This window comes from Alosa pseudoharengus, unplaced genomic scaffold, assembly GCF_046254945.1.
Source record: "Alosa pseudoharengus isolate Yale_2024_CS ecotype anadromous, Long Island Sound unplaced genomic scaffold, YU_APseudo_1.1 YU_APseudo_1.1_scf_3, whole genome shotgun sequence".
Classification (NCBI taxonomy): domain Eukaryota; kingdom Metazoa; phylum Chordata; class Actinopteri; order Clupeiformes; family Clupeidae; genus Alosa; species Alosa pseudoharengus.
The window spans coordinates 8,831,719-8,856,652 of record NW_027468718.1 but is presented as its reverse complement, the minus strand read 5'-3'; the positions used below and the strand labels follow the sequence as shown (position 1 = coordinate 8,856,652).

At 42.0% G+C, this 24,934-nt stretch overlaps 1 protein-coding gene across 6 annotated transcripts; it reads right to left on the bottom strand.

Moving 5' to 3' along the window:
• Window positions 1–1,520: 1,520 nt before the first annotated feature.
• nr1i2 (nuclear receptor subfamily 1, group I, member 2) lies at window positions 1,521–24,505 on the bottom strand. Of its 6 annotated transcripts, XM_076263095.1 has the most exons (11): window positions 24,331–24,505; window positions 22,223–22,300; window positions 17,638–17,816; window positions 11,248–11,378; window positions 10,503–10,672; window positions 9,941–10,218; window positions 9,277–9,422; window positions 5,666–5,782; window positions 5,267–5,372; window positions 4,977–5,030; window positions 1,521–4,736 (listed from the first exon to the last, which is right to left on the bottom strand). In XM_076263095.1, exons 3-11 carry the CDS (start codon window positions 17,796–17,798, stop codon window positions 4,595–4,597), a joined length of 1,305 nt encoding a protein of 434 aa, XP_076119210.1. In that variant the 5' UTR covers window positions 17,799–17,816; window positions 22,223–22,300; window positions 24,331–24,505; the 3' UTR covers window positions 1,521–4,594. The 6 variants fall into 6 exon arrangements, 4 of the variants coding, with proteins under 4 accessions (XP_076119210.1, XP_076119209.1, XP_076119211.1 ...); XM_076263094.1 differs by lacking the exon at window positions 22,223–22,300; XM_076263096.1 differs by lacking the exons at window positions 22,223–22,300; window positions 24,331–24,505 and adding an exon at window positions 17,970–22,150.
• Between the last annotated feature and the right edge of the window lie 429 nt (window positions 24,506–24,934).

The window sequence follows — 24,934 nt, the reverse complement described above, 5'->3', positions numbered from 1 at the left end:
CACACACACACACACACACACACCCTAACACAGTAGCCTCTTACTCTGCAACCCTCTCTTGGGTGCTTTTGATTGGACAGACTTGTTGACCCCCTCCTGCCTTCTTCTAGGTTCTTTTTTTTCGTAGCGTTTTTGCGCATTAACACGACACGCTGACCCCCCCATCCCCTGAACGTATGTCACCCTGTGGTACTGTCATGGAGTCTGGTGCTTGATTCTGCAGGTGAAAACAGAGGGGTCGTGTACGCAGAAATGCCCCTCGCCAAACCTTAAGAACACACACACGCACACACACACTCATTTATGTGCTTTCCCTGGGCCTTTTTCTGTCGTAACTTCTGAAAAGAAGAAAGTGTTAACATTGTTGAGCGTCTCACTACCAAAGCCAGACAGTGATGTCATAATTCATCACCAGACCTAAGCCACACACCCCCTTGGAGGCAATAATGATTTGTTTTGTTTTGTTTTGTTTGTTTGGTCTCCTGTCCACAATGTACGATGCACAGTCAATAGCACACATTAGAGGGGTCTTGTAGCCCACCCCTCCTACCCCCCATCTCAACACCACCCCCACCCAACACCCTCTGTCAGACCCACTCCTGCTCCTTTGCCCAACTTCTGATGTAAAGCTTGCTTGTAAGATTTGCATTCATGTATGTGTTGCTATCCACAAAATGGTGTGACCACTTTCTTGTGACTCAAGAGTAAAAGAAAAAAAAAGAAAAATAAATAAAAAAGAAATTAAAACATGTAAAGACACAAATGTTTAAAGTAATATTTACCAAAAATGTCTGGTAACAAGAAAAAGAAGAAAAAAAATATACAAAACTACAAGGACTGTTGGTTGTAAACAGACGCATCACACACCACTTGTGGATTTGAAACAGAAACACAACTGTCTTGGGTTTGAAAGAAGATAGACAAAAAATACAGCTGAAATAATAACCTGTATAACATTAACTACTACTTGAATGCCTCTCGTTTGTGACTGAAATTTTTATTTTATTTGAAATATATACTTTTTTTCTGTGAAGGTATGCTAAGTGTCTCCTTTTCCTTGTAAATATGTCCGTTTTGGTCCTTGGTGTGACTCAGATTCAGAGAAATAGTTACCTGGTACTGTAATTTGCATTAAATAAAGAGTAGGATAGCCTGGAAATGAGCCCATCTCTCCTGACTGATTCTTTACCAACACCACCTTTTGTCTTGAAGATTTCTCTACTCTACAAACACCTGTTATAAAGCAGCACTGTTTCATTACATGCAATCAGAAACTATAATTGCTGTGCTGAACAAAACAACTTGAAGGTTAATGTGGTAATTGTGCAACCCATATTTAGTCTAAACAGTGCATAGCGTTTCCTGATCCGACATCCCATGGCAGACGCTTAACATTTCTTATCATGCAAGATTACACACCACAAGCCCTATTCTGCAGGACAAAAGACCATTATTGCTTTAAATGAGTCAATTCTCAAAACTTTTTTGTACCTCTGGAAAGGACAAACACACTTTCACTCTTTCATATCAACATACATTATATCACCCATTTATTACTGAGGACATGATGAGACAGCTGTGAGCACAGTCTGGTGGCTATGCAAAACCTACCGTGAGGAAGGACTGGTACAAATACACCTGAAATATCCAAACGCCCTGAAGCACTATCAAACAAGCATAAGTAAAGCATCAGCACAATCAGTTTTTCAACAATTATGTGTCTTGAAGGCTTATGAAAACATTTTTACACGTAAAACTCACATTGAGAAGACACAAAATCTGGCATACGGGCCGTTCGTTTCAATTGCAGGCAAAGAGCAAAGTCAATTAATAAACAAAGTTCTTGTGCATGAACTGCAGCTATGAGAGGCACATGGGAGCATTGAGCTGATGCATCAGTGTCTGGTAAAGGTCTGTCCCATGCTGTTTGAATAGAACACCGATTGTGCCTAGTTCTTACAGTAAATTAGCTTTAGTTAAGTTTACAATTTTGCACTTTGCCCAAAATTAGGTCCTGTAATCTCCATGACATAATAATGAGACAGCATGTCCTCATGCTGAGTGACAGACCCTATCATGATGAGGTCCTAGAAGTTACTTGAAATATGGCTTGTCACCGCCATCTTTACCCATTTACCAAAAGCATCATTATCGATGTTGACGAAAACACAGTTCGCAGTTCATCTTAGTTGAATAAAGTTGTTTGAGCGAGTGCACCTGAAAGACATCCTTGTGTGCAGGAGAGTGAAGGATCACCGCACACTGGTGGGATTTCTTTGCTGATTTTATTTAGTAGTGACTGTTCAATGTGACTGTTCACTACTAAATAAAATCAGCAAAGAAATGCCACCAGTGTGCGGTGATCCATCACTCTTCTGGCTATCAAGTGATGACTGCACCTCACCAGCACCTGGAAGGCTGTGCACGGGAATTTCATCCTCCTTGTGTGCATTTGCTAAATTGGAATGATTAACACGGTCCATGGACTGCTCTAACATCTCATTTGAATTCATGTTTGTTGTGTTGGTTGACACACACACACCCTAACACAGCTCTGTAAAAATTAAGAGGCCGCAAATTTTTCTGATGTCATCCTACGGTTGCCAAGTGACATTCAAATGAGTTGACGGTTATATTCAAATTTGCAGTGGTCTCTTAATTTTGAATATTGGTCCCACTGATCAACATGAACATTTTTACAAAACTGTTTTGCGCATCACCCATGACACCTAATTACAACAAAACTAGACAGTATTACCATAGGCAGAATGTGGTCAACTTGTAACACATACAGAAAAGACAAAAAAATAAAAACAAAACATCAAACATACCCAGATGTGGCACACTACACCAGTTCTACCAGTAGAGGGCACACTAACTCTATGGTCTCATAGAGACATGCCATTCTCATTATGGATCAAAACAGCACTTCCACGAATCCAGTGATGACAATTCAGTTACAGACATTAACATAAGATTAGCAATAAACATTCACACATTGTTAACACTCACAACCCCTCTAAGGGCTGTATGCTCTAGATCCCTGGTTCTCTCTGGCATCAAACTGGCATCAAGTTGTGCTGAAAATCATCGACCGGGCACAAGTGACATAAGTTAACAGACTTGTGCTCTTCAGTGGGTAAGGGAAGTATGCTCAGCAATCCAATGAAAGGTGCTGTTGACTAATAAAGCCAGTTGTACAGAAGACAACACACACAGGCATTCTGTACCACCAACAGAGAGGCAGCTCCAGACCCATGTCTACAGTTCTCAAAAGTTACTTTGGAGCTGGCACCGAACTGTGTTCCTGTGAACTCGAGTGGCCGTGTCATTCCACAGTTCAGTAACACGCACAACGCCCTCTGTTCATGGCGCATTTCATGGTCCCATTCAAACATGGAGGAATGCTGGCTGGTTTACTAGGTAACACCAAGGATCACAGAATTCTGAACCGAACCAATTCCCTGTTGGTCGAAACAGACCCCTAGAATAGTGCAGTGCAGTGCAGTGCTGCCCTTAGGCCTCATTGAGAACCAATGCTCTGCCTCCTTAACCACAGTACTGGCTCTATGTCTGTGGACCGGATCAATGTGATTGAGGTTCTCTCTGGCCTACAATCTGGTGATTGTGCTTAACCAGCGAGTTCTGGTCTTGCATAGTATGTACAACAAACAAATGCAAAGGCCAAACAACCTGAGCCTGTTAGATAGGTATGGCACTTTTAAATATCTCCTAAACATAACTTCTAACAAATAACCTGATTGTCTCTGCAATAAATGCACCTAATCTTTTAGGGTTAACTAAACTCTGGAATTTCACCAAATGGTAGGACAGTCCCATGACACTAATTGGTGACTGGGTGGTGGCAATTCAATTTGACAAAATCATAGATTCAGATAAAAAAATTGTAAGACAGCATAGTCTAACATTAACCAGACACATACAATTTAGTTCTTACTAAACTCATTAGTTTAGTTCATACAGTATCTGTATACTGCCACATTTTGTAAGCATATAGGGTTTGAGCTTATTCAATTCAATCCCATGATGTCTTGATTGTCTCATTATTAAGGACATCTCCTGTAAGGAAAATGTATACAGAATGTCATGAGGCTTCAGGTTTTTGTTTAATTTTTGGTCCCAGTGCCTTAATCCTCAATATTCAAAAATATTACTTATGTTGATGACAACCTCCAATAGTATTTTATGTGATCCCTTTAGATTCCATAGCAGCATTGGATTGGTATGTGTGTGTGTGTGTGTGTGTGTGTGTGTGTGTGTGTGTGTGTGTCATGTCCACAAAGTATTGTTTGCTCCAGAGTCAAGCACTTGTGTCACCTCATCTCTGAGCAGGGACACACTTAAAGAATTGTTGAGGTAAAATGTCAATGTTCAGTTGAGGTTTGGTTCAATGTCTACATGAGGCAGCCAGGCCATTCCAAATGAGAAAAAAAATGAAAATCTCCATCTCAGTTTTGTACAGTGTGTGTGTGTGTGTGTGTATGTGAGAGAGAAAGTTCCAGTGTTCTTCATACATCATAACAGCTGTCATTTATCTTAGCTAGCTGTCTGAAGCGGCTAGCGGTTGCCATAGTTAGCTGTCTTGGCTGACCACCTCCAGGATGAGTGGGGACAACTCTGGCTGGATGTCCTGAATCTGCATCACCTGCTTGCTGTACTCCTCATTCATCGTCCGCATCTCCGTCAGGCATGCCATGATCTTGGGGAACAGCAGGCTGGTGCACAACAGTATAGGGAAGATAGGGAGAGTTTAGCAACAGTCAATTTGTTTAATCGTTTCAATTACATTTAGTTGTAGGGACATGGATTTTGTCTAAATTTGAATACATCTCTGCAACATTATTTAGGAGAACCTCACCAACCTCATTACCACCTAACAGTTTCCGTTTAATCAGCCTAAATGTATTGCAGCATATCCTAAATATATCATATTATGTCACATCAAAAGCACTGACTTGCAATGTTCCCCTTTTGTTTCTTCCATGGATGCTTGTGGGACAGTTGCAGTACTATAAGAAGTTAATGGAAATGGCAGGTGTGGTTTTTTTGTCCTTTAAATGACCATATAACATGGAAATGAATTTAAAGATATTAGTACTAGTTGTTTACAAAAACACGCTTCAGAAAGTGGCTAGTTGTTACACTAAAGATGTGTACGGCTACTCCAAAATTCACTGCTATACTTATTATTTATGCCGTTGTGGCAGTTGATCTTTGGGATGGTAATTTAATTTCAGACACATACTGTTTATCACTGTCCGTCCTCTTGGAATCAATGTACGCCAGCAGGGTGACGGCCAGGTTCTCCTGGTGACAGCTGATGACATCACTGCTTGTGACCCCAGGGCGGTCTGTCCAACCAAAGCACACGGATGAAAATGAAAATGTCTTGAGCTATGGGGAGATGTATGCCTATAGGTCTTTGCCATACAATTGTATGCTTTGTAGGGACTTCAGGTTATCTGGGAAGAGGAGGATGGGGGAGGGGGGTTCTAGGGAGAGGAGAATGGGGTGTATGTGTGTGTGGGGGGGTATTTCCAGGGGAGGGGAGGAGGGGTTATGGGGGAGTATCTAGGGAGAGGAGGGTGGTGTATGGGGGGGGGGTGTTACCTGGGGAGAGGAGGATGGCGTATGGGGGGGGTACCTGGCGAGAAGAGGGAGATGGCCTGCATTAGTGTGTACTCTACATCATGCAGCTCAAGGCCCCGCAGTGTGTAGTGGAACTTCATCAGAGGATCCAGCAGGTGGGGCTGGAAACCCGCTACACAGAGACAGGGAGAGAGAGAGAGAGGGAGAGAGAGAGAGAGAGAGAGGGAGGGGGGGACATGATATAAATCATCCATGGCATGACTACAATTCAATTAATTACACGATAGCTGTATACATAGACAAGTCGCTTTTTAAAGTCACTTTGGACAAAAGCGTCTGCTAAGAACCATAAACATTTTGGTCAACTGATTGCTATTGCTCTATGTGATATGTAATGAAGGACAACATATGGGATGTGTTTCTGTACACCTGGAGGCATCGGCACAGAGCGTCCTCCAAACCCTTTGTGTTTATACCCGTTGCTATGGAGAGCTTTCTCTGGGAGAGCTTATAGGCCCTAGTGATTCTATGCCTTCAATTAGGTGGCTGATAAGCTGTCAGGAAGTCTCCAAAGAGTTTAAAGGGGAATTAAGAGGGGGCTTGGCAGCTGACGGCCAGCAACCTAAAAGTGGTCTCCCATGACAACGTCCTATAGACATCTACTATCCTCCGATGAAAAGAGAGAACAAGTTGAGCTCATTCTGACCATAGCATCCTCACTGTCTAATTAACCCCTCCACCCCCTCCCTTCTCTCTCACACACTGTCTTTCTCCCTTTTTGGGTCACAGGATCACTTGTAATCATGTGGCAGAGAGGCAAAGATATAAAAAGAGATAAAAAGAAAAGTGGAACAAAGGGAGAGAAAAGGAAAAAAATCAATTGCACTTAAAGAGAGCACAGCACATCCAGTCCCTGACAGACAGGTAATTACCATGACACCGCTGGCCTACTGATCTGGAGATCATATTGTGAAGCTTCTGCTGTTTTAAAATGGACCTCTCTCTCTCTCACACACACACACACACACACTAATCTCACCCTCGCTTTCTCTGTCTTCTCATTCCACAGCGGCGTGACATAAACAGGCTCTTCCCACACAACAGCTGTGCTTGTTATTACAACAACAACAACTATAAGCCCTGCCTCTCCTTCCTATCGACCTTTTGTCAGGGAGTGACAGGGGAGGAACCAATCAGCGAAGCCTTTTCTGACAGTGTGAGTGACCTGCACTGTCTCAAAGGATACTTGCTTTTCGACCAAGCGCTCAAGTTCCAGAGTGTCCGCGCGCTAGTAAAAAGAATCTACCAAAATGAAGGCCCTTGAAAGGTAGTAGAAGGGAACAAACGCAATTTGACTTAAATTTTTCATCACCACCTCAATATATAATGAGTTTCCATGTTTTGCTTAATATTTGTAACTTCATCTAGCCTAATTAAGAAATATATATACGGTGCTAACAGGACCTGAGTCGGAGTTGCTCGCAATGACGTAGAAGTAAGTGTGGAGTGGAGTGGTTGATAACCTATCAGCGACGCCAACAACATTTTCGCCTTTTTGCCTCAGTTGATATTAAAGGGATGCAAACTGCGCTCTTTTCGGCACCTCCTGCTTTTGTCAGTTTGGGCCAGGGGGTCAAGAGCGTGCAGATTAGCTTCGACAAGTTAACATACGCCATTTTCAAGTATGGCGCCGCATGGAGAAGCTCCGTGCACGAAAGTCCGTGTTGGGCACGATCTCTCATGCGCGTACATGTTGGTGGGCGGGTACCTATCCGGCGGCTACAGCCAAACGTTATTCAGTGCGTATTTTTTGAGGAGCCTATGAGAAGATGTGTATATTATGGTTATTTATGCATCATATGACAAATACGATGTTGTATTGTATTGATCTTGTTTTGTTGTTGTTTGTCCCGAACAAAAATAGCCTAAACATGATTAAAGACAATACATTTACATAACAGCGGCATAAAGCCATTGTCTTGTTATACACCAGGGTCTCCAACACGTTGCTCTCAAGCTACCCATAGCCGCACCCTTTTGAGCTTGCCAGAGGCTGAAGCACTAGGCTACTACATTTAAACACAATTGTTGCTGCGAGGCATTCCAGCCTACGAATTTAATAAAAAGTAAACCATGCATAATTAAAAAATAACTCAATTTAGGCTACTTGGCTACGCAATAAGGTTTCCATTAGAGCACAGCCCACGTTCAATGAATGAGTGAAAGGGACTGCCTTGTCTCGCAATAAACAGCTGGAAATTCCAACACTTTTTCAACTACACAAAACTTAGTGATCATCAAATACCCCCTAGATTTAAGTGCCCATCAGTCTCAACATTGAACTATATAATAAAACAGTCCAAAAGTGTCCCATACCAAACCGAAAATCGTCTGCTTTTGATAGCCTGGGGCCTCATTTATAAAGCGTCCTTATGCACAGATTTGATCTTAGACCATGCGTACGCTCAAATCCATGCCAATGCTCAGATTTATAAAAACCTGACCAACGATTTATCTCTATGATTCCTGCATATACCCTGTGTTCGTTCGCGTGCACAAGTTACCTCCGCTCTGAACAAAATCTTGCCTGTGTTCTACCCAGGCACTATGCGCGTTACTGGAGGACTCCGCCTGAAGGCAGATCACAGAACTCAGTCCCAGAGTTGTACATAAAGTCGGTCCTGCAAAATGATGTACTGGCATGTGCTGCACTTATACTACTACCCTTGCATTGATGTGAATTATGAAACCGTGCTCCCACTTACCTAGAGAGACAGGCCACTTTTCGTGTCTTAGTTACCTATCGTCCTATGGCCCACATAATCTTTCCTGCCTGTGTGGAAAACTTAAGAACATCCATATACGCAGAAGGAAGAGTGTGATTTAGTAGTGAGTATGGATTCACGACATATCGGCAACCGATATATTATAGGCCGATAAGTGAAAAAATGAAAATAGTATTATTGCTCCGATAACAGAATTTCGGCCGGTAATTTGCTCCGATATTTTTTTAAGCCCTAATTTCCAAACTATGTAAGGCCTGTCTGGCTTCACTGACCTTGGTTGGCTACTTCTTCCTCAAAATAATGTCAGCGGTGTATCCAGTGGTTTAAGTGGGATTTGGCAGGTGGGGGAACCCTAAAATCCAGTGGGATCCACAGGGAAAAATTACTCACCGTTGGACAAAATATTGAGTATTGTGGTGTACTAATACTTTTTGGACAAGAATTGCTAGCTTCTTGGTCACCTCTCTTGGTCACTTCTTGGTACACGCGAAAAATTAACTCACCATTTATTTTAACAATATCATGGCGCTATATCGTTGGTATGAAAGAATATATTTATTTATTTAACTGCGTTCCGCCCCGTCCCACCCACTTTAACCCCTGGGTGTAGCCCAATGTTTTAGAGCGAATTGCCTTCTTGTACTGGTGTGTCTGCACTTTACCATGCTAGTTGGAAGAAAAATAAACAAACTCCCTGTAGGGTAGCCTTGGTAGATACATCTATCTTGTATTATTGTATTATATTTACATTTCATTCGCTTGGGTTTTGTAATATTATAGTTTAACCATTCGTTCAGTTTGTACTGTACTCAGGTCATCATAAGTGATCAAGACCTTCGGGGCAAATCCCCTTCACTTCTGTTGGAGTAAGAGAGCTCACCCCGAAAGGCATCGTCCATGCAGTAGTGGAGGCTGCCGCACTCCCAGATCCCGGTCTTGTTATTGAAGAGCATGTTGAAGCGGATCTGCACCATCTCAAACATGGCTCCTTTGAGTAGCGAGATCTGGTCTTCCATCGTCAGACCCCTGTTGTCAGAAGTAGGCAGACATACACACACACACACACACACACACACACACACACACACACACACACACACACACACACACACACACACAAACACAAACACACACACACAGAACACAGACACAGAGACATACACACAAACACACACTGAGACTGTGTCCGAGCCCAGACTAGGGACAAGAAGTAGCGCAGTGGTTCACGTGAAACATTACTGAATCTTCTTCAGTGTTAAATCTAAATGATTTACTAGCTACTTCTCTCAACATGCTCCGCTGCTATTGGCTAAAAAACACAGAAGAGTAGATGTTTGACTTAAATGGAAGAAAGTGACATGTAAGAGACGCATGTCAAACTAAATGTAAACAGAAATCACACAGAAGAAAGAAACAAAATTCTAACACAGATGGGCCTGCAGGGTACCAACAGCCCCAGTCAAGGCAGAAACCTGACAAGTGGTCCTGAAACACATTGATGTCATGGAATGAAACTCTAAATGTTCAAGATAAAGACAACAGACCTGAAGGCGGTTATGATCTTGGCATAGTTGATGACGTTCTGGATCATGTACGTGCTGAGGTCGTTGACGTGCGACAGCGAGGTGAAGACCGGTTTCTTACACTTCTCGTCTGGCGCCTGCCCAGCGTCGCACGTCACGGAGCTTGAAGATGAAGATGAGGATGAGGAGCCTGGGCCTTCGGAGCTAGAGCCGCAGTCACTCCCTCCTGATGGCATTGAGTAAGGCGTAGAGCCCTGCTGTGTTTGGTTGCTGACTGAGGCTGTACACCTATCTAGGGGCTAAGAAAGAAAAAAAAATCTGCCATTTTAGGTCCCGTTTCACATTGATCAGTGTTGGTTTTACCTTCTTTCCTGTTAATTCATGTGTATAACTTTAGAGATCAGTCATGTGCAAACATTGTACTCATAGTTGTTGTGTTTCATTACGGCCATACACACATATTACATGGTATACTCATTACAAGACTTCACACAATACATACATAACACATGCATACATATATTGTTATGTAAGTATTATATGTAGTTTATGTATGTCATAAAGCAGAGAGATGGTGACTGACGCGGAACTGGTGGAAGTGGGAGCAGGTCCGGTCAAAGGTCTGCTCGTGAGCTGCGGTCAGTTCCTGGATGAGCTTCTCCTGCTGGGGCGACAGCAGTATGGGCTCGGCCATCAGCCTCTTCCTCTTGATATTCCAGCGCCGCTCCTCCACCGCCTGGTCCGACATGATCACTGCAGACCATGGGGTAGCAGCGTCAGGGGTCAGACATGACAGCGGAGCAACAGTGAGCTCATACACGGACTTGGCTTCCTAAATTGACCCTTCGCTAAGTCCCGCCCCCGCTTAGTTACTGTTGTTAGGGCCTTGCGATCGGTCAATTAGCCGTCTAAGTTAGCAGTCTTGGCGGGCACCACACATGAGTTCACCTCTACAACACATGTGGTTAGGGAATAGCGTTAAAATATTTTTTTAGTAATCACACTCAATCAGCGTATAATTCACAGTGCAATTGACAGTGAGTGAGACAGAATGGCAGTGTGATTGAGACAGACTGCAACAGAATGGCAAGAGATGTAGTGAGACCTACTGATATTTTGATAGGGACGCTGTGAGACAGATTGATAGCGTGATGGAGACACAGTAGCGAGATGGAGACACAGTGAGACAGTCTGCTAGCATGATGGAGACACAGTGAAACAGATTGACAGCGTGATGGAGACACAGTGAGACAGATTGACAGCGTGATGGGGACACAGTAACCAGTCTGCTAGCCTTATGGAGATGCAGTCTGAGAGTGGTCACTCACTCTCCTTCCTCATGCCAATGGAGAGACACTTCTGCAGGCGACAGGCCTGACACTGCCGCCGGTTGCTCTTGGTGATGACACAATTCTTCTGGAAAGGGCAGCAGAAGGTCGCTGGCCTCTTCATAGCCCGTCTGGAGAGAGGAAAAAGAGGGGGAGGAGGAGGAGGAGGAGAAAGGGGAGGGAGAGGAGGTGTGAGGAAGAGAGAGGGGGAGGAGGTGTGATGATAATGATGATGATGAGGAGGAGGAAGAGGGGTGAGGGGGAGGAGGAGGAGCGACACAAGAGGGACACTCTATCAAATGTTCATCTGATCTTAAAGAAACACTGCCACTTCCTGAGTTATATTTTTATAGGCTACTTTTGATATACATTTACATATTTATTTTCATGATATGCGCAAGGCAAGGCAATTCAATGTGCTGTACACCATCAGAGAATGGAGAATAACAAGCAATGGAGTAAAGCATGGAGGACATAAATAAATACATTTGATCAGCTTAGGATATAGGCCAAGTGAAGGCCAGATAACCTGTTGTTCCCACTAGTGGTCCACTATGTACAGTACAGAGCACCTTCTGAAAATGCGAAGCTTTCACAGCTTGGTGTAGGCAAGCGTGGCAAACGTCACCATTGTACATAGCAGTAGGATTTTATTAGTGCCAGGTTTTTTCCACGCCTTTAGCTTACTAGTTCAAAGGCCAAAGACACAAAACCCCTTACAGCTGCTTTAATGGCCATGAACTAAGGAACATCCACTAACAACAAGTGTCTATGGAGAACTAAGCTAATACCACAGAGCGGTACAAAATATGACCACCGCCCAGTCCAGCACATTTTTCCACAAAAATAAGTCACGCTGAAAGGCATATATGATTCTAACTGTCTCACTGAATTGCCTTATGCACACTCAATTCTCACTGGTATCTGCTAGCCAACAAGTACCAAAACATAATAAGTTCATAGATTTCACATGTAAAATACATTTTATACAACCCCACCTCCATCTTGCCTGTTCATAATTCTGAGAAATTCTTGAATTGTGTGCATGTGTGTGTGTACATGTTTATGTTTATGTGTGTGTGTGTGGGTGTGTGTGTGTGTGTGTGTGTGTGTGTGTGTGTGTGTGTGTGTGTGTGTGTGTGCGGGCATGTGCTTGTGTGTTTGCCTGTGTATGTGCCTGTGTGTGTGCATGTGCATGCATGCGTACATATGTCTACTGTGTGATGTGTCATACGTATAATTACTGTGAATGTATGTGTGTGCGTGTGTATCTGTTTATGCACATGTGTGCATATGGAATGGGTTAACATGACCCCTGGAGGCAAACATACGCAAAAAAATGGTCATCCTAGGCCCTACGGTTCTCAAGATATTCACAGAAAACACTGTTGGTGTACGGTCACTAAATGTACACATAAATTAATTTATTGTATGGCCCCCCATGAACGAAAGTCCACGAAACTTGGCATGCATTTGAAGGGTGTCATAATGATCCTACACTTCCAATTTCGTGCAGTTTTGACCATGTTAGGTCACAGATACCTGCAATTACAACACCTCATTTTTACTTTTTTGTTTTTAACTAGGTGGCGCTATACATGAAATGAGTGGTTATGGAATGGGTTGACATGGCCCCTTAAGATCAACATACAAAAAAAGGTGGTCCTCCTAAACCCTACGGTTCTTGAGATATTCACAGAAAACTGTGTCTGCCCTTCCCTCCTTTCGGGGGGTCCAGTCCAGCGGGGGGCTACAGATCAAAACGAAAAATGATGGTTCCATGCTATCCATGTGGGGCTACATGCCCACCAAGTTTCGTGTACCCCGGTCTTTCAGTGTCCCGGGAATCCTTGACGGAAAATTGGCCATGCGAAAAAGAAAAAAAAATCTGACTAAACCTATCTGACCGCCGCTTTGATGCGCGGCGGTCATAATAACTAAGGGGCCACATGGAGCTATGGGGTTCTGTGGGTCGATTTACAACAAAGCACTATAGTGTATGAAATGAAGAATTCCTTATTGGTAAGACCAAAACAAAGCTCTGTTCATCTGAGGTTGAGAATGCCTGAGGCTTGAGGAGTACTGAATAAAGACCAAAGGAATATTTTATTGTTACATGCTCCAGAACAGATGAAACCATGATCAAATGAATTCAATTGAATCATCTCATTTTTTTTAAACTGTTAGACCGATAAAAAAAACGGCATGTAAACACACACTTAGGTTTAAAAAAAAAAGAAAACTTGCATATGAGGTTCAATAATAATAGCCAGGAGGAGAAACCTATGGGTGATTGCATTGGGTAATGTATTTAAGTTGTGGAGTGCAAATTAAAACGTGACATGCAACAGGGGGCGTGTAGAGTGATAGTCGTAGGCCTTATTATGCGTGGGTCTTCAGATGCAGCAGGTGTGTGATTTCTAGAGAAGCAAACGGCTTTGCATGGAGAAAACATCAAGCTACAGAGCTTCCACAAAAGCAACACGAAGATGAACTTTGAAGTGTAAACAAGTGTAGTGAGATGGCTGCCCTTTAAGTTCAAACAACCACTATGTGTTTGCGGCTCAATCCAAAATAAACAAAACTACCACAGAAAGGCTGCTCATCATCATTTACCCGCATTCCTGTTTCAGTTTCAGCTTGTGTCTTCGTAGCCATGGCAATACTAGCAGTATGTTTCGGCAAAATGTATCAGTGGTTTTACAGACACACATGAATGTATCAATTTTACCACTCTTGGCGTTAGCCAAATTTAAAGCCAACATGTGCTTCTAACCATCACCCAAATGAATGATATAAACTGATGTGCCTAATGGCTAAAGCAAAGACACCCATGTGATAATGCTAAAGTTTTTAGTTATGTTCAAGCCTATCCATATAGTGAACAGGCACACTGAGGCACTACTGAGATTCACTACTGGCATCCTTTGGTCAACCTGACCCCTTTGAGGAAAGTTCATGATAGCTCCCAAGCTATTGCTGTTCTATTCCTGGTCTACAACACCACACACTGATTGGATCTCCCCTGCTGGGATCACTGCCCTAATCAGACACATCAAACGACACTGACCTTTCTATGTTATTCATAATTTACCAGACTCATGGAATAATGGAACATCCGTTATATTAAGCCGGAATAAAATGCTCATATGCTCATATTTCCAAATGGTCTGAATTTGGCCCAGATCTGCCCTTGATATGTTTAATATATAGTTGTCCAATCAGCTTTTGGGTTCAGTTGGCATGTTGAGAAAACAGTGTGGTGAGGACACAGCTTTGGAACAAAAGCACCCTTGTCAATAGCTGTTGCTGTGGTAACAAACTAATTGTAAAGAAACCAAAATATGACCCAAAAACACAAAGGCCAAGGCAAAACAGTCTCTACTAATTGAGTCAGAAAGATAATGATGCTCATGACACACACACACACACACACACACACACACACAAACACACACCAGAAACACACACTGTGACTTGCAGTGTTGCGAATTAACTCTACGATTAACTAATTACCGGTAGCAAACTTAGCGATGGGTTGTTTGCACTCAAATCCAAAGCTAAATAGGACAGGTAATTTGCTGTTACACTCCCTAGCCAACTGATACTGTACCCTTTTCATGTAACGTAATATCATCTTCAGTCAGTTCAGTGCTAATTAAGTCACATTCCGGTCCTATTCAGTGAGCATCTGGTGGTCCTGGCTAGTCGGGTGAACCCAGATGAATATGTGACAGCAGTATGTACAACTGCATTTAAAATCTCTGTTTACAAGAAAGATGTGTTTGTTGTAGCCTACTTCCAAAAAGACTTGGTAAGAGTCTTTTTGGAAGAGTACCAATTAAAATTCAGACCAATTCTGAATCTCCATTAGGTTATGACAGGACACTCATTTTTTTTTTTTTCAACCCATTTTGTTGTGATCTCAAATGAACAGATCCCAGCTTCACAAATGACTACTCCTCTGCTTGGATAAGAAGCAGAGTGTAAAGATGTCTTAACATTGGAACATATTCACACAAACCATGTTTACATGGACAGTGTTTTTGTCATTCTGATTAAACTATTCCGATTGACAAATTTGTGCCGTCCGTTTACATGGGGTACTTTCTATTCCAATCAGGTGCTCTCAAGCGCTTTAGAATCTTTGATCGTAATAGCCCTTGTTGCCTACTTTTCCTTGAGAAGATAAGATCAGTCAATCCGAATTACTGTATACATGGATATTCATTCGGAATAGGAGTGGACTACACCACCAGGAATGTTCATTCCGATTGAGATGTTTATATGACAATTTTTATTCTGATTGAGCCATTATTCCATTTCCAATCGGAACAGAAGTGTTCATTTCTAAAACTGATAGTTGATTCCGGTCCTTGATTGTGATTGGCTGAATCATGTTCGATGCCGTTGTAAAATCCAGCACAAACATACACCTTGACCGCATTTCGTTCTATATTACTGCGCTACCATAACTTGATACAAAAGTTAAAGTAGCTGCGTCTCGAGGTTGCTTGGCAACCATTCAGATAGAGGAAATATATTTCTTGGCGGAAGAATGATTATCTAGAAATAACTCGTTTTATTTCTAGTTGCTAGAGATAGATAGATAGATAAATACTTTATTGATCCCCAGGGGAAATTCAAGGTCTCAGCAGCATACAGACAACACATACACATTCTTTAACAGCAGAAAAAGTAATTAAAGTATATAATATAAAAACACAACTAAGCAATAAGGACAGTAGAAGATAAAGAATATACTAAATATACTAAAATACAAATTATACTAACTAACACTTAATCTAAATCAATTCTAAAAACAGTATCCACATAGTGGTGATTAATCAATCAGAGGCGCTTGCAATGACTGAGGCAGGGACTGAGCCTGTAATTCTCAGTGCATAGTAAGGTAAGGTAAGGTGCTCTGTATGAGTGAGTGTCATGGTGATAGTGCAATGGTGATAGTGGTCATGGTGAGTGCAAATGAGTAAGTCCAACAGTGCAACAATGCAGAATTAAAGTCTATACATCTATATATTTAACTATTTTAAGAAAAGGTATAAGTGTGGCCACAGTTCGGCAGTGGCATGGAGGGAGGGGTTATGCATATGTGCTAATGTGCTAATATAGCACGCAAACAGTGAGGCAGAAAGACAGTGGTAAGAGTGTCTAGTGGACAGACAGTATCCAAACATGGAGGGGGTGAAGAGGCAGACAGACTATGCAGAGAAGTCTATCTCTCCTCTTCCCTTAAGTGAAACATTGAACAGTTCAATGGCCCTGGGGACAAATGACTTCCTCAGTCTGTCTGTTGTGCAAGGCAGTGAGCGAAGTCTCCAGCTGATGTACCTTTACCTGCTGTACCTTTACTTTTGAAACTTTGCCAGGTATTTATAGTAACAGTTTTAGAAAAGTAATAAGCCACTCGAGTCCGTAGGTTACACTGATTCTACAACAGCTAAGGGGGGTTTTAGGCACTCTGCTAGCACGTCGTGCCTAACAACGCCCCTTAGCTGTTGTAGAATCAGTGTAACCTACGGCCTCTTAGGGCTTATTGCTTAAGTAAACGTGGCTACAGATAGGAAAAAGGAAATTAATATTCTATTCAGGATTCAGGAAGGAGAACCCCACCATTGATGGCAATTGCTGTCATGGTAACTGGGGAACATTATCAGTCAATGGTCTGTCAAACAATTACTGTATTGCACTAATGCTACTGTGATAAGTGCTAATGCTTCTCATGTATAGTAAGGTCATTATTACAAATATAACAAAATGGTCTTGTATCAACCTGAAGGACTATACTTTGCCATGATGACTGGCATGTTGTGTATTGTCTGTACCAAACAAAATCATTAGAGAACAAACTGAAAATTAAAATGAACAAAACACACACACACACACACACACACAATGTTGTTCCTCTTATTAATTAGCAGTTAATCATCAGCATAGCCTGCAGTGTTACCTGGGTGACACATTCGTAAGTGCAATGGCGCATGATTTATTTTCTGAGTTGACCTGATGCCACGAACACACTCTCACCCTTCGGTCATTCATAAATGGGCATGAATTGAATGTAAAACATGTGTTTACAATGGACTAATTTGAAATGTACAGCTGCTTTTCTGGCATTGCATATGACTGTATATATTACCTATATATAGATTGCTGGATTGCTGGCACATGCACACTTAAACACACACAAACACACACATACACAAATACCATAAGAAAGTCCTCACAAACTGACAATTAACACATTGCCACATTACATGTGCATGGAAGTGTATGTTTGCTTGTGTCCATTTGTAAACACATGTGTTTGTGTTTGTGTGTGTGTGTGTGTGTGTGTGTACGCATGTGTATGCTTCCATGTATTCTCACCTAAAGAAGCCCTTGCAGCCTTCGCAGGTCATGGCATTGAAGTGGTAGCCATTGGCCTGGTCCCCACACACCTGGCATATTTTCGACTCCTCGTCTTCTTCCTCGTCTTCCTCTTCCTCCTCAGAGGTCTTCGTCTGAAGCTGCTCCTCTTCCTCACTCATCTCGACCCCCCTGAAGAGCTGAAAAAAATCGCACAGAGACCCAAAATTACTAGAAGAACATTTGAGAGACATAAGCTGTCTATGAGCAGTGCAAATCTTACATCTTTTAGCCCATAATCCATAAAAAAAATAGGTGTGTTATGTTTATATTTTTGTTGAGTGTACAAATACCTGTTTCCAGGGGCCCGTTGCACAAAACTAGGATAAGGGATTAAGCCGGGATATCTTGGTTATCCTGGCTCAATTTATCCGTGATCCAGTTGCACAAACGCGGGATAGGGGGCAGCAGGATATGTTATGGTATAAGTTACCATGGCGATTTATTCTGTGGAGCTAGCCTGCTCCAGACCAAGCTAAATTCCAGGATCTATTTAATCTCATCCTTTATCTCAGTCAGCAGTCACCACAAACGGAAACCAATAATTTTTCCACTGCCCACTACACATTGTTATCACATATACCTAGACCCACTGTCATTATTTAAACGTTTGTGATCATTAAATAACTTTTACATACTCGTCATTCCCGACCTGTCATGCGACAATGTGACGTCACGGGAGTGCCTAACCATTTCGCGCGTGGTGGTCGCGGCACTAGTTGCAATATTCTCCTAAACAGAGGTGTTGCTGTTTGTTGCTGTTGTGAAAAGGCTATCGCTACCTACTTCACACCGTAGAAGAAGCAATGAAGCCGCTCTAGTTGCCATGGTGAATCTGTGATCTGTGGCGGGGTCTATTTAAGGAAGCCGTGAGCGCGCACTTATCCGGGATAGGTTTCACCTGGCTTGATGGATCCGTGTCTGCTCATCCTGGCTTGCTCGTTGTGCAACCAATTAAGCCTGTACACTTGTGTTTTGGATTCATTGAGCGCAGCTCAGTAACTTATCCCGGATGTCTTAATTCTGCTTTTGTGCAATAGGCCCCTGGTACATACAAATAAAAACAAGAAAGAATATAAGAACGTATTGCGTGTTGGTTGACAAATTAATCAAGAATCTAAGTGATATGTTTACTGTATCAAGTGGCATAAGAGAAGTCTAAACAGTTTTCTGATTGTTTTAAAGTATCAGCTTTTGATCCTGATAAATGTTGTTGTTAAATTACAATACTTCACAAGGTCGAGGAGTGAAGTGGTACAGAAAGGGGAAAAAGAAGCATGCATATTCAAACACACATCTACTGGAATCAAAAGGAATGAACTTATAAGTTAACACAAATATGCACACTAGTGTGTGCTATACAAAAATGTAATAAAAATGTTTCAGCCAAGCGGTCCTCTCTTTAGGTGTTCAGGATGGGTTTGCTCATAATCAAACACAAACACAACATATGTGACTTACACTAATATAAATATGAATATGAATATGAATATGACCTACTCATTAAAAACATTACACACATTTTCTGCCAGAGAACATATAATACACACTTAAAGGCCAATATTACCCTCAACAACCCATCCTGATTACTCCAAAATCAACTCACCCTGATTACTCCCTTTCCCACTTTTTTCAGGTAACATTGTAATGCAATTCATAAGTCATAACAGCACACCTGAAAATGGTCTGCTTTCCATACACAGTGCACCCTATGATAATTAAGAGACATGACTTAACTGAACATGAGCTGAAATGCCAAGCTTTACCCTGTCATCACCCTAAATTCACCCGTCTGGGTAGACTATGTCTGCATTCAAACTGACTCTGCATGACATCTTGTGGATATAACAAATCCCTGGTGGGGGCAGAGCACAAGACGCAAAAGCACTACCAGGATGAAAGTAAGAGCAAACCTTTGACGCAGGATTTTAGTCAATGCAAAGACACAAGACCCTCAGACACAAAGACGGAAAGACCCTTAATGAAATGAAGGAATACTTTTGATCAAAAAGATCTAAACTGGTTAAGATAATCAGTTCAGAGTGGCTACAGCATTCACAAGACCTACACAAGACCTACATCAATGACCTGCCTCCAGTTAGCACAGTACAGCCAATTACCTATGGAACTGCTGTAGAACAGTGATACATTCAGTTATGTGACGACTTTCTGTGTGTGTGTGTGTGTGTGTGTGTGTGTGTGTGTGTGTGTGTGTGTGTTGTAAAGTAGGTGAGCATTAGATAACATACCTATGTGCGTTCTGCTTGAGTTGTAGCATCTGACTTGTAGCCGACTCTCTCTACACTCTATCCTCACGCGTTACTATGGTAGCCATTAGAGACTGCTGGCAAGTACCACCTCCATCTCCCACCCCCACCAACACACACACACACACATACACACACACTGATGCTGTCACCACGCTAGCAAGGTTAGCCAAGTGATTCTTTGACTTGCTGGTGCTTATAACTGCTGAGTGCTGTTAGAACAACCCTATCATGTGTAGCTTCTTCTTTCTCTGCGAGGGGGAGAGGGCACAGTGACACTGTTTGGAGAGTGATGAAGGAGTGCCACATGAACACACACACACGCACGCACGCACACACACACACACACACACACACAGATAAATCACATTGCAGTTCTTTGGAGAGGAAAGGAATTGACTGTATCTGACATTTCAGCACTGACAATGAGCCACCAACTCCTGCGCATATCCTAAGACTGACATTAAACATGTTTACTTGCTGTTAATCGCCGTGTGCCTCCTCTGAGATCCTGTTCTTGAGTTTTCCACATTCACACACCCACTCACATTACTGATCAGTGACACACAATGTGTTGAGATGAATCACTGATAGGGCTAAAATACTTTCCGGCCAATATGCTGATCTGGTTCTTTTACATACAATATAAATGGACAACATGTCTACATTTGCTAACAAAATATCTTATTAAAGCACATTTAACATTGCTACGCTAACTGCATTTAAAATGAGCTTAACGTTATAATGTGGACTGTTAAATGTAACATTATGAGCTTAATCAGTAAAAAAAAGTAGCCTGGCTAAAATCGCGCGCGTAATGCAGCATGGGAAAACCCAGGCTATAAAAAAAAAGGGTCAACTGGAAGAAAAATTTTCCCTTTTGGCGAGGGCTATTTTCCCAGGGCTGATTTAATGAACGGCTCTTCAACTTTCAACAAAATCACCTTTTATGACGAATAGCCTTCACAACACTGAGTGCAGTGGGAAGGACACCTGCTGCAGAGAGAGAAAGCTCTGAGGACTATGGCTACAACTAACAATTATCTTCATAGGGACCAGGGTTGTGCACAATTCAAATGGCAATTCTGCTTCCTGTTTGCTACCTCAATTGAAATGCAAGTGAAATTCAAGAATTGAATCAGAATTTAAGAGCCAGTTTCAATTCAATTCTGGAATTTTGCACAAGCCTGATAGGGACAATCAGAGACTTGTGAGGTACTTGAAAAATGTCACAAACCGATCAACGTGTAACCAAAATATTTAGCAATGGATTCCTATAATAACTATAATAGTTGACCACTGATGTGACTGTGTCACAATAACAAGTCTACAGGCCTGCATGGTAACGAATGCATGTGAGTGAAGTGGAAAGGGACTCCCTGAGGACAGGGACACTTTCTCTTGTAGAACTGTGCCAATTATATTAGGACATCGCATGACGTCAAAGAACAGTGCTATACTATTAGTCTCCACCTGGACATATTATTTCATTGTTAAACTTATTCAGCTTTAGCATCTTAAGTAGACAGAGATGGATTCCTTTGATCCCAAAGGAAATGTAGGTAGGTATCCATTTAACATTGATTCTGTTGATGTTCAAACAAAACAGAGAGCTACAGTAGCTCACCCCTCCCTCCCGTGCAACTGAAGCTCTTCTGAACGTGCATCTCGTTGGTGACTGGCTGGAACAGTTTGTCATGTTTCATGGTCCAGGCTGAACTACACTGTTTTTGTTGCCATTTTTGGAGTCTGAGCTGTCCACAGAGACCACATTTTTTAGTGTATTCAGGGGACAGGCAGCTAGCGGACGGTGAGGTGATGTTTTCTGTATGTGACAAAAACTTTTTTAGCTTAGAAACCCCATAACATGACTTAGTATGACCTTTAATATGACCCAGTTAAATAGGCCTACACAAAATAGGATTTTATGGTTTCACACAACAGAAATGAGCTGCACGTCTGTGAACACACATAGATTACTAAAAACTAAATACTACAAGGTCGTACATATATACATGGAGGTTGCTACATAAACTAGAGTATATTTTTGAGAAAATGTGAAATATGGCGGAAGATATGTCACCAGCAGTTGGAGGGCATGCAGGTGGCAAGTGAATAATTGTAAAGATTGGTGTCAATTAATGAGAAACTGCATGATTTTCCATCTGCGCCTTCAAAAGATGGGCAGTTGGATTGGACTGGCCAATCTGGTCTGTGATTAGTCTCCCCAGCAATCCACAATAATAATAATAATAATAATAATAAATGTGAAAGCTTACATCACAGACTGGTAGGGCATCTACAGGTGTCCATGGTCTTACTCCATCCTCCTCATATAGAGCCCGCTCTGCCTCTTTCTGTACAGAATATACAGTACTGTGTGTGTCCTCTGAATCTGAGCAGTCAAGTTGGTCATCAAGCTGCAGTCCCAGGTATCTTTAGCCTATAGTGCCTGGCCAGCTCTGCACCAATCCCCAGACTGGTTACAGAAGAGTGTCTCCAACCTACGCTGATACTATTTAATACTTCTTCAGCATAGTAAACTGCAGTTGGCTTAGCTGTCACCATGCAAATAAATCAGCCACCAGGCTGCATGCCATTTCCCCTCCCGTCCACCCCTCATACACCCCACAGTGGCAATGTCCTCTCTACCAGTGGCATGTCCACAAGCTGTACTCGAAAAGTCTAAAGTATATTAGCTGAAGAGAACAGGGCAATGTAACGTTACAACTCTGCATGGTTTTGTGGTTTTCCTGTGCTGCTAACCCTGTGTCCCTCTACGTATCAGTGAGGTCAGCTTTCCTGTCAAGAGGGGCTGTCTGGCAAAATATAAATATGTATATGTATTAAATGTTTATAAAAGGCATTGGTAACATGATTATAAATTAATCACTGTACCACTTCTCTTGTCAGGGTAAGAGTAGGTCTGGTGGGGGAGAAAGTCATTTTCTATACAAGGGTTTCATAGGAGCAGGGTGGCTACAGTATAAACAGAGATAACAATATCAATACAGCTGTTCTCAACGCCTCTCTGTCAACATTCACCATTCAAATGCATGGGGATCTCAAGCGCCTGACGATGACATAGTTATTGTAAGAGAATGCAGTGTAGATTGAACACAATCTCATTTAAATAAAAAAACCAAACCAAATATATTAATTGTTGAATTAGCAGAGAGGACGAAAGAACGTCAACACCCGTTGTGTGGCTTTTGAACAACCCAAAAGCAGCTAAACCGCTAGATCATGTGGTCCATCACTAGCTCATGGTATTATTATTCCGCTTTTCCCCCCTTTCGCCTAGTGTCTGTTTGGATCTGATTAACCACACTATTGTTGTCAATGTAATTTAGGACAGAAAGCGATGGTGGCGACTATAAGACACAAGACAAAGAGAAGAGAAAAAAAGAGAGTGAGCAAAAAGGATATACAGGGATAGAGAAAGAAGAGAGAGATGAAGATAGAGAGAGTGTTGGGAGTGTGAGATAGAGGAAAAGAGATTTAGCCAGTTGAGAACCTGACTAACTCGTGCAGGAAAATAAATACATTTTAATGTGGGTCGGGCTCGTCAGGCTAGTCTTTTCCCCCAATGCAGGATGAAATGCATAGGGCCCACATAATGACCTAATGTCCAGTTTTGGAATGCCAGCGACAATCATGCCAGTTCTGACAGACTGGTTAATCTAGTTTGACATGAAAGAGGCCTCAGCAGGCCACACTTTCTTAATAGTAAACCACTCTAGAGATGATTATCAGGGTTGTTGTTTATGATCTTGATTGCTGTCCGACATGACGGCGCACACGCGTTCCACAAAAAGTTACAATGTGCAGTCTAACCTACTTAATGTTTACTGTCACAGTTTCGATCACTAGAGGGTTAGCGCTACAGTAAATACGTCTTATCTGCATCCGTGTTGAACTTTTGCACTTTAGTCAGTTTCACTAACTTAACTATAGACGCAAAGGGTGTCACGTTCAACATTAAAGCATAATACGCAATATCTCCTCCAAACGTAGGCTACACTTTGACATTCCTGAATAGATTTTGTAATAACAAATAACTGGCAACATTAGACTACATAACTACTTAATTGCGTTCTGTTTATAATTTTATTTATGTAAAGCACTTTGAAACTTTATTCTATAAATAAAGATTACTATTATGAGTGCATGGCTCGAATTTTGAAGCAAGCAACGTAGGCTTCAAGTAGGCTGGCTAGAATATTCGGAACGAAGAGAACCATGCAAGTAAGCTATGCACTGTCAATAACAGTCACCCACCTTGTCACCAACACAGGTAAGCATTAGTCAGCCATAGCCAATTCGTGACAGACAGGTAATCAATCTCCTTGTAGGCTACAATAACATAAAATGACAGGATACTCACAAATACCACATTGCTTGATTAATACGCATAATCATCCAAATTCACGATGGCAGCTGTCCTTAAAACATGCCTATGAGTTATTTTTCTCTTTCACTGCGTCGACATATCTTAACCAGGCGACGAAAAAACAAAGGCGCAAAGTTGTCAGGCAGGCAATGTGTAAACCAGTCCTCACTTCCTGGTTAGAGCAGTAGGGGAAACTACGGCTGGTACGAGAATGCAATCTGAAACATGAACAGATTGCAAGCCGCACATACTTGGAAAATGACAGAGCGTTGGTTGCGCGAGGGAACCGCATGCTGTCGGTAGGCTACAATAAAGAGAAGAAAAGTACGATTGGTATTTGTGAAATGATAAATGAGTTTTTTTTTCTGTCAAATATATGAGATAAAAACAAAACTTGAATTGCTTTCCTGCAGTTACAAATACAACATTTTGAAACACTGGAGAAATCTCACTGTCTGGACTCAGGTCAGCAGGTATATGCCCACTGGGAAGCCAACACAAACTGTGGTGGAGGACTACAACTAACTGATAATAATACAATAATAGAATATAATAGAACATGTTCACAATGTTGGTGTGTGGGTCATATACATTACAC

Bases quoted from the DNA above. Each gene is read 5' to 3' on its own strand.
- nr1i2 (XM_076263095.1), bottom strand. From the start codon at position 17,798: ATGAGTGAGGAAGAGGAGCAGCTTCAGACGAAGACCTCTGAGGAGGAA. The intron at 5,031-5,266 runs GTATGTGTCTGA...AACTTCTTATAG, and splicing joins AGGACGGACAGTGATAAACA to TACTGCAACTGTCCCACAAG. The intron at 4,737-4,976 runs GTCAGTGCTTTT...GTTGTGCACCAG, and splicing joins ACAAAAGGGGAACATTGCAA to CCTGCTGTTCCCCAAGATCA.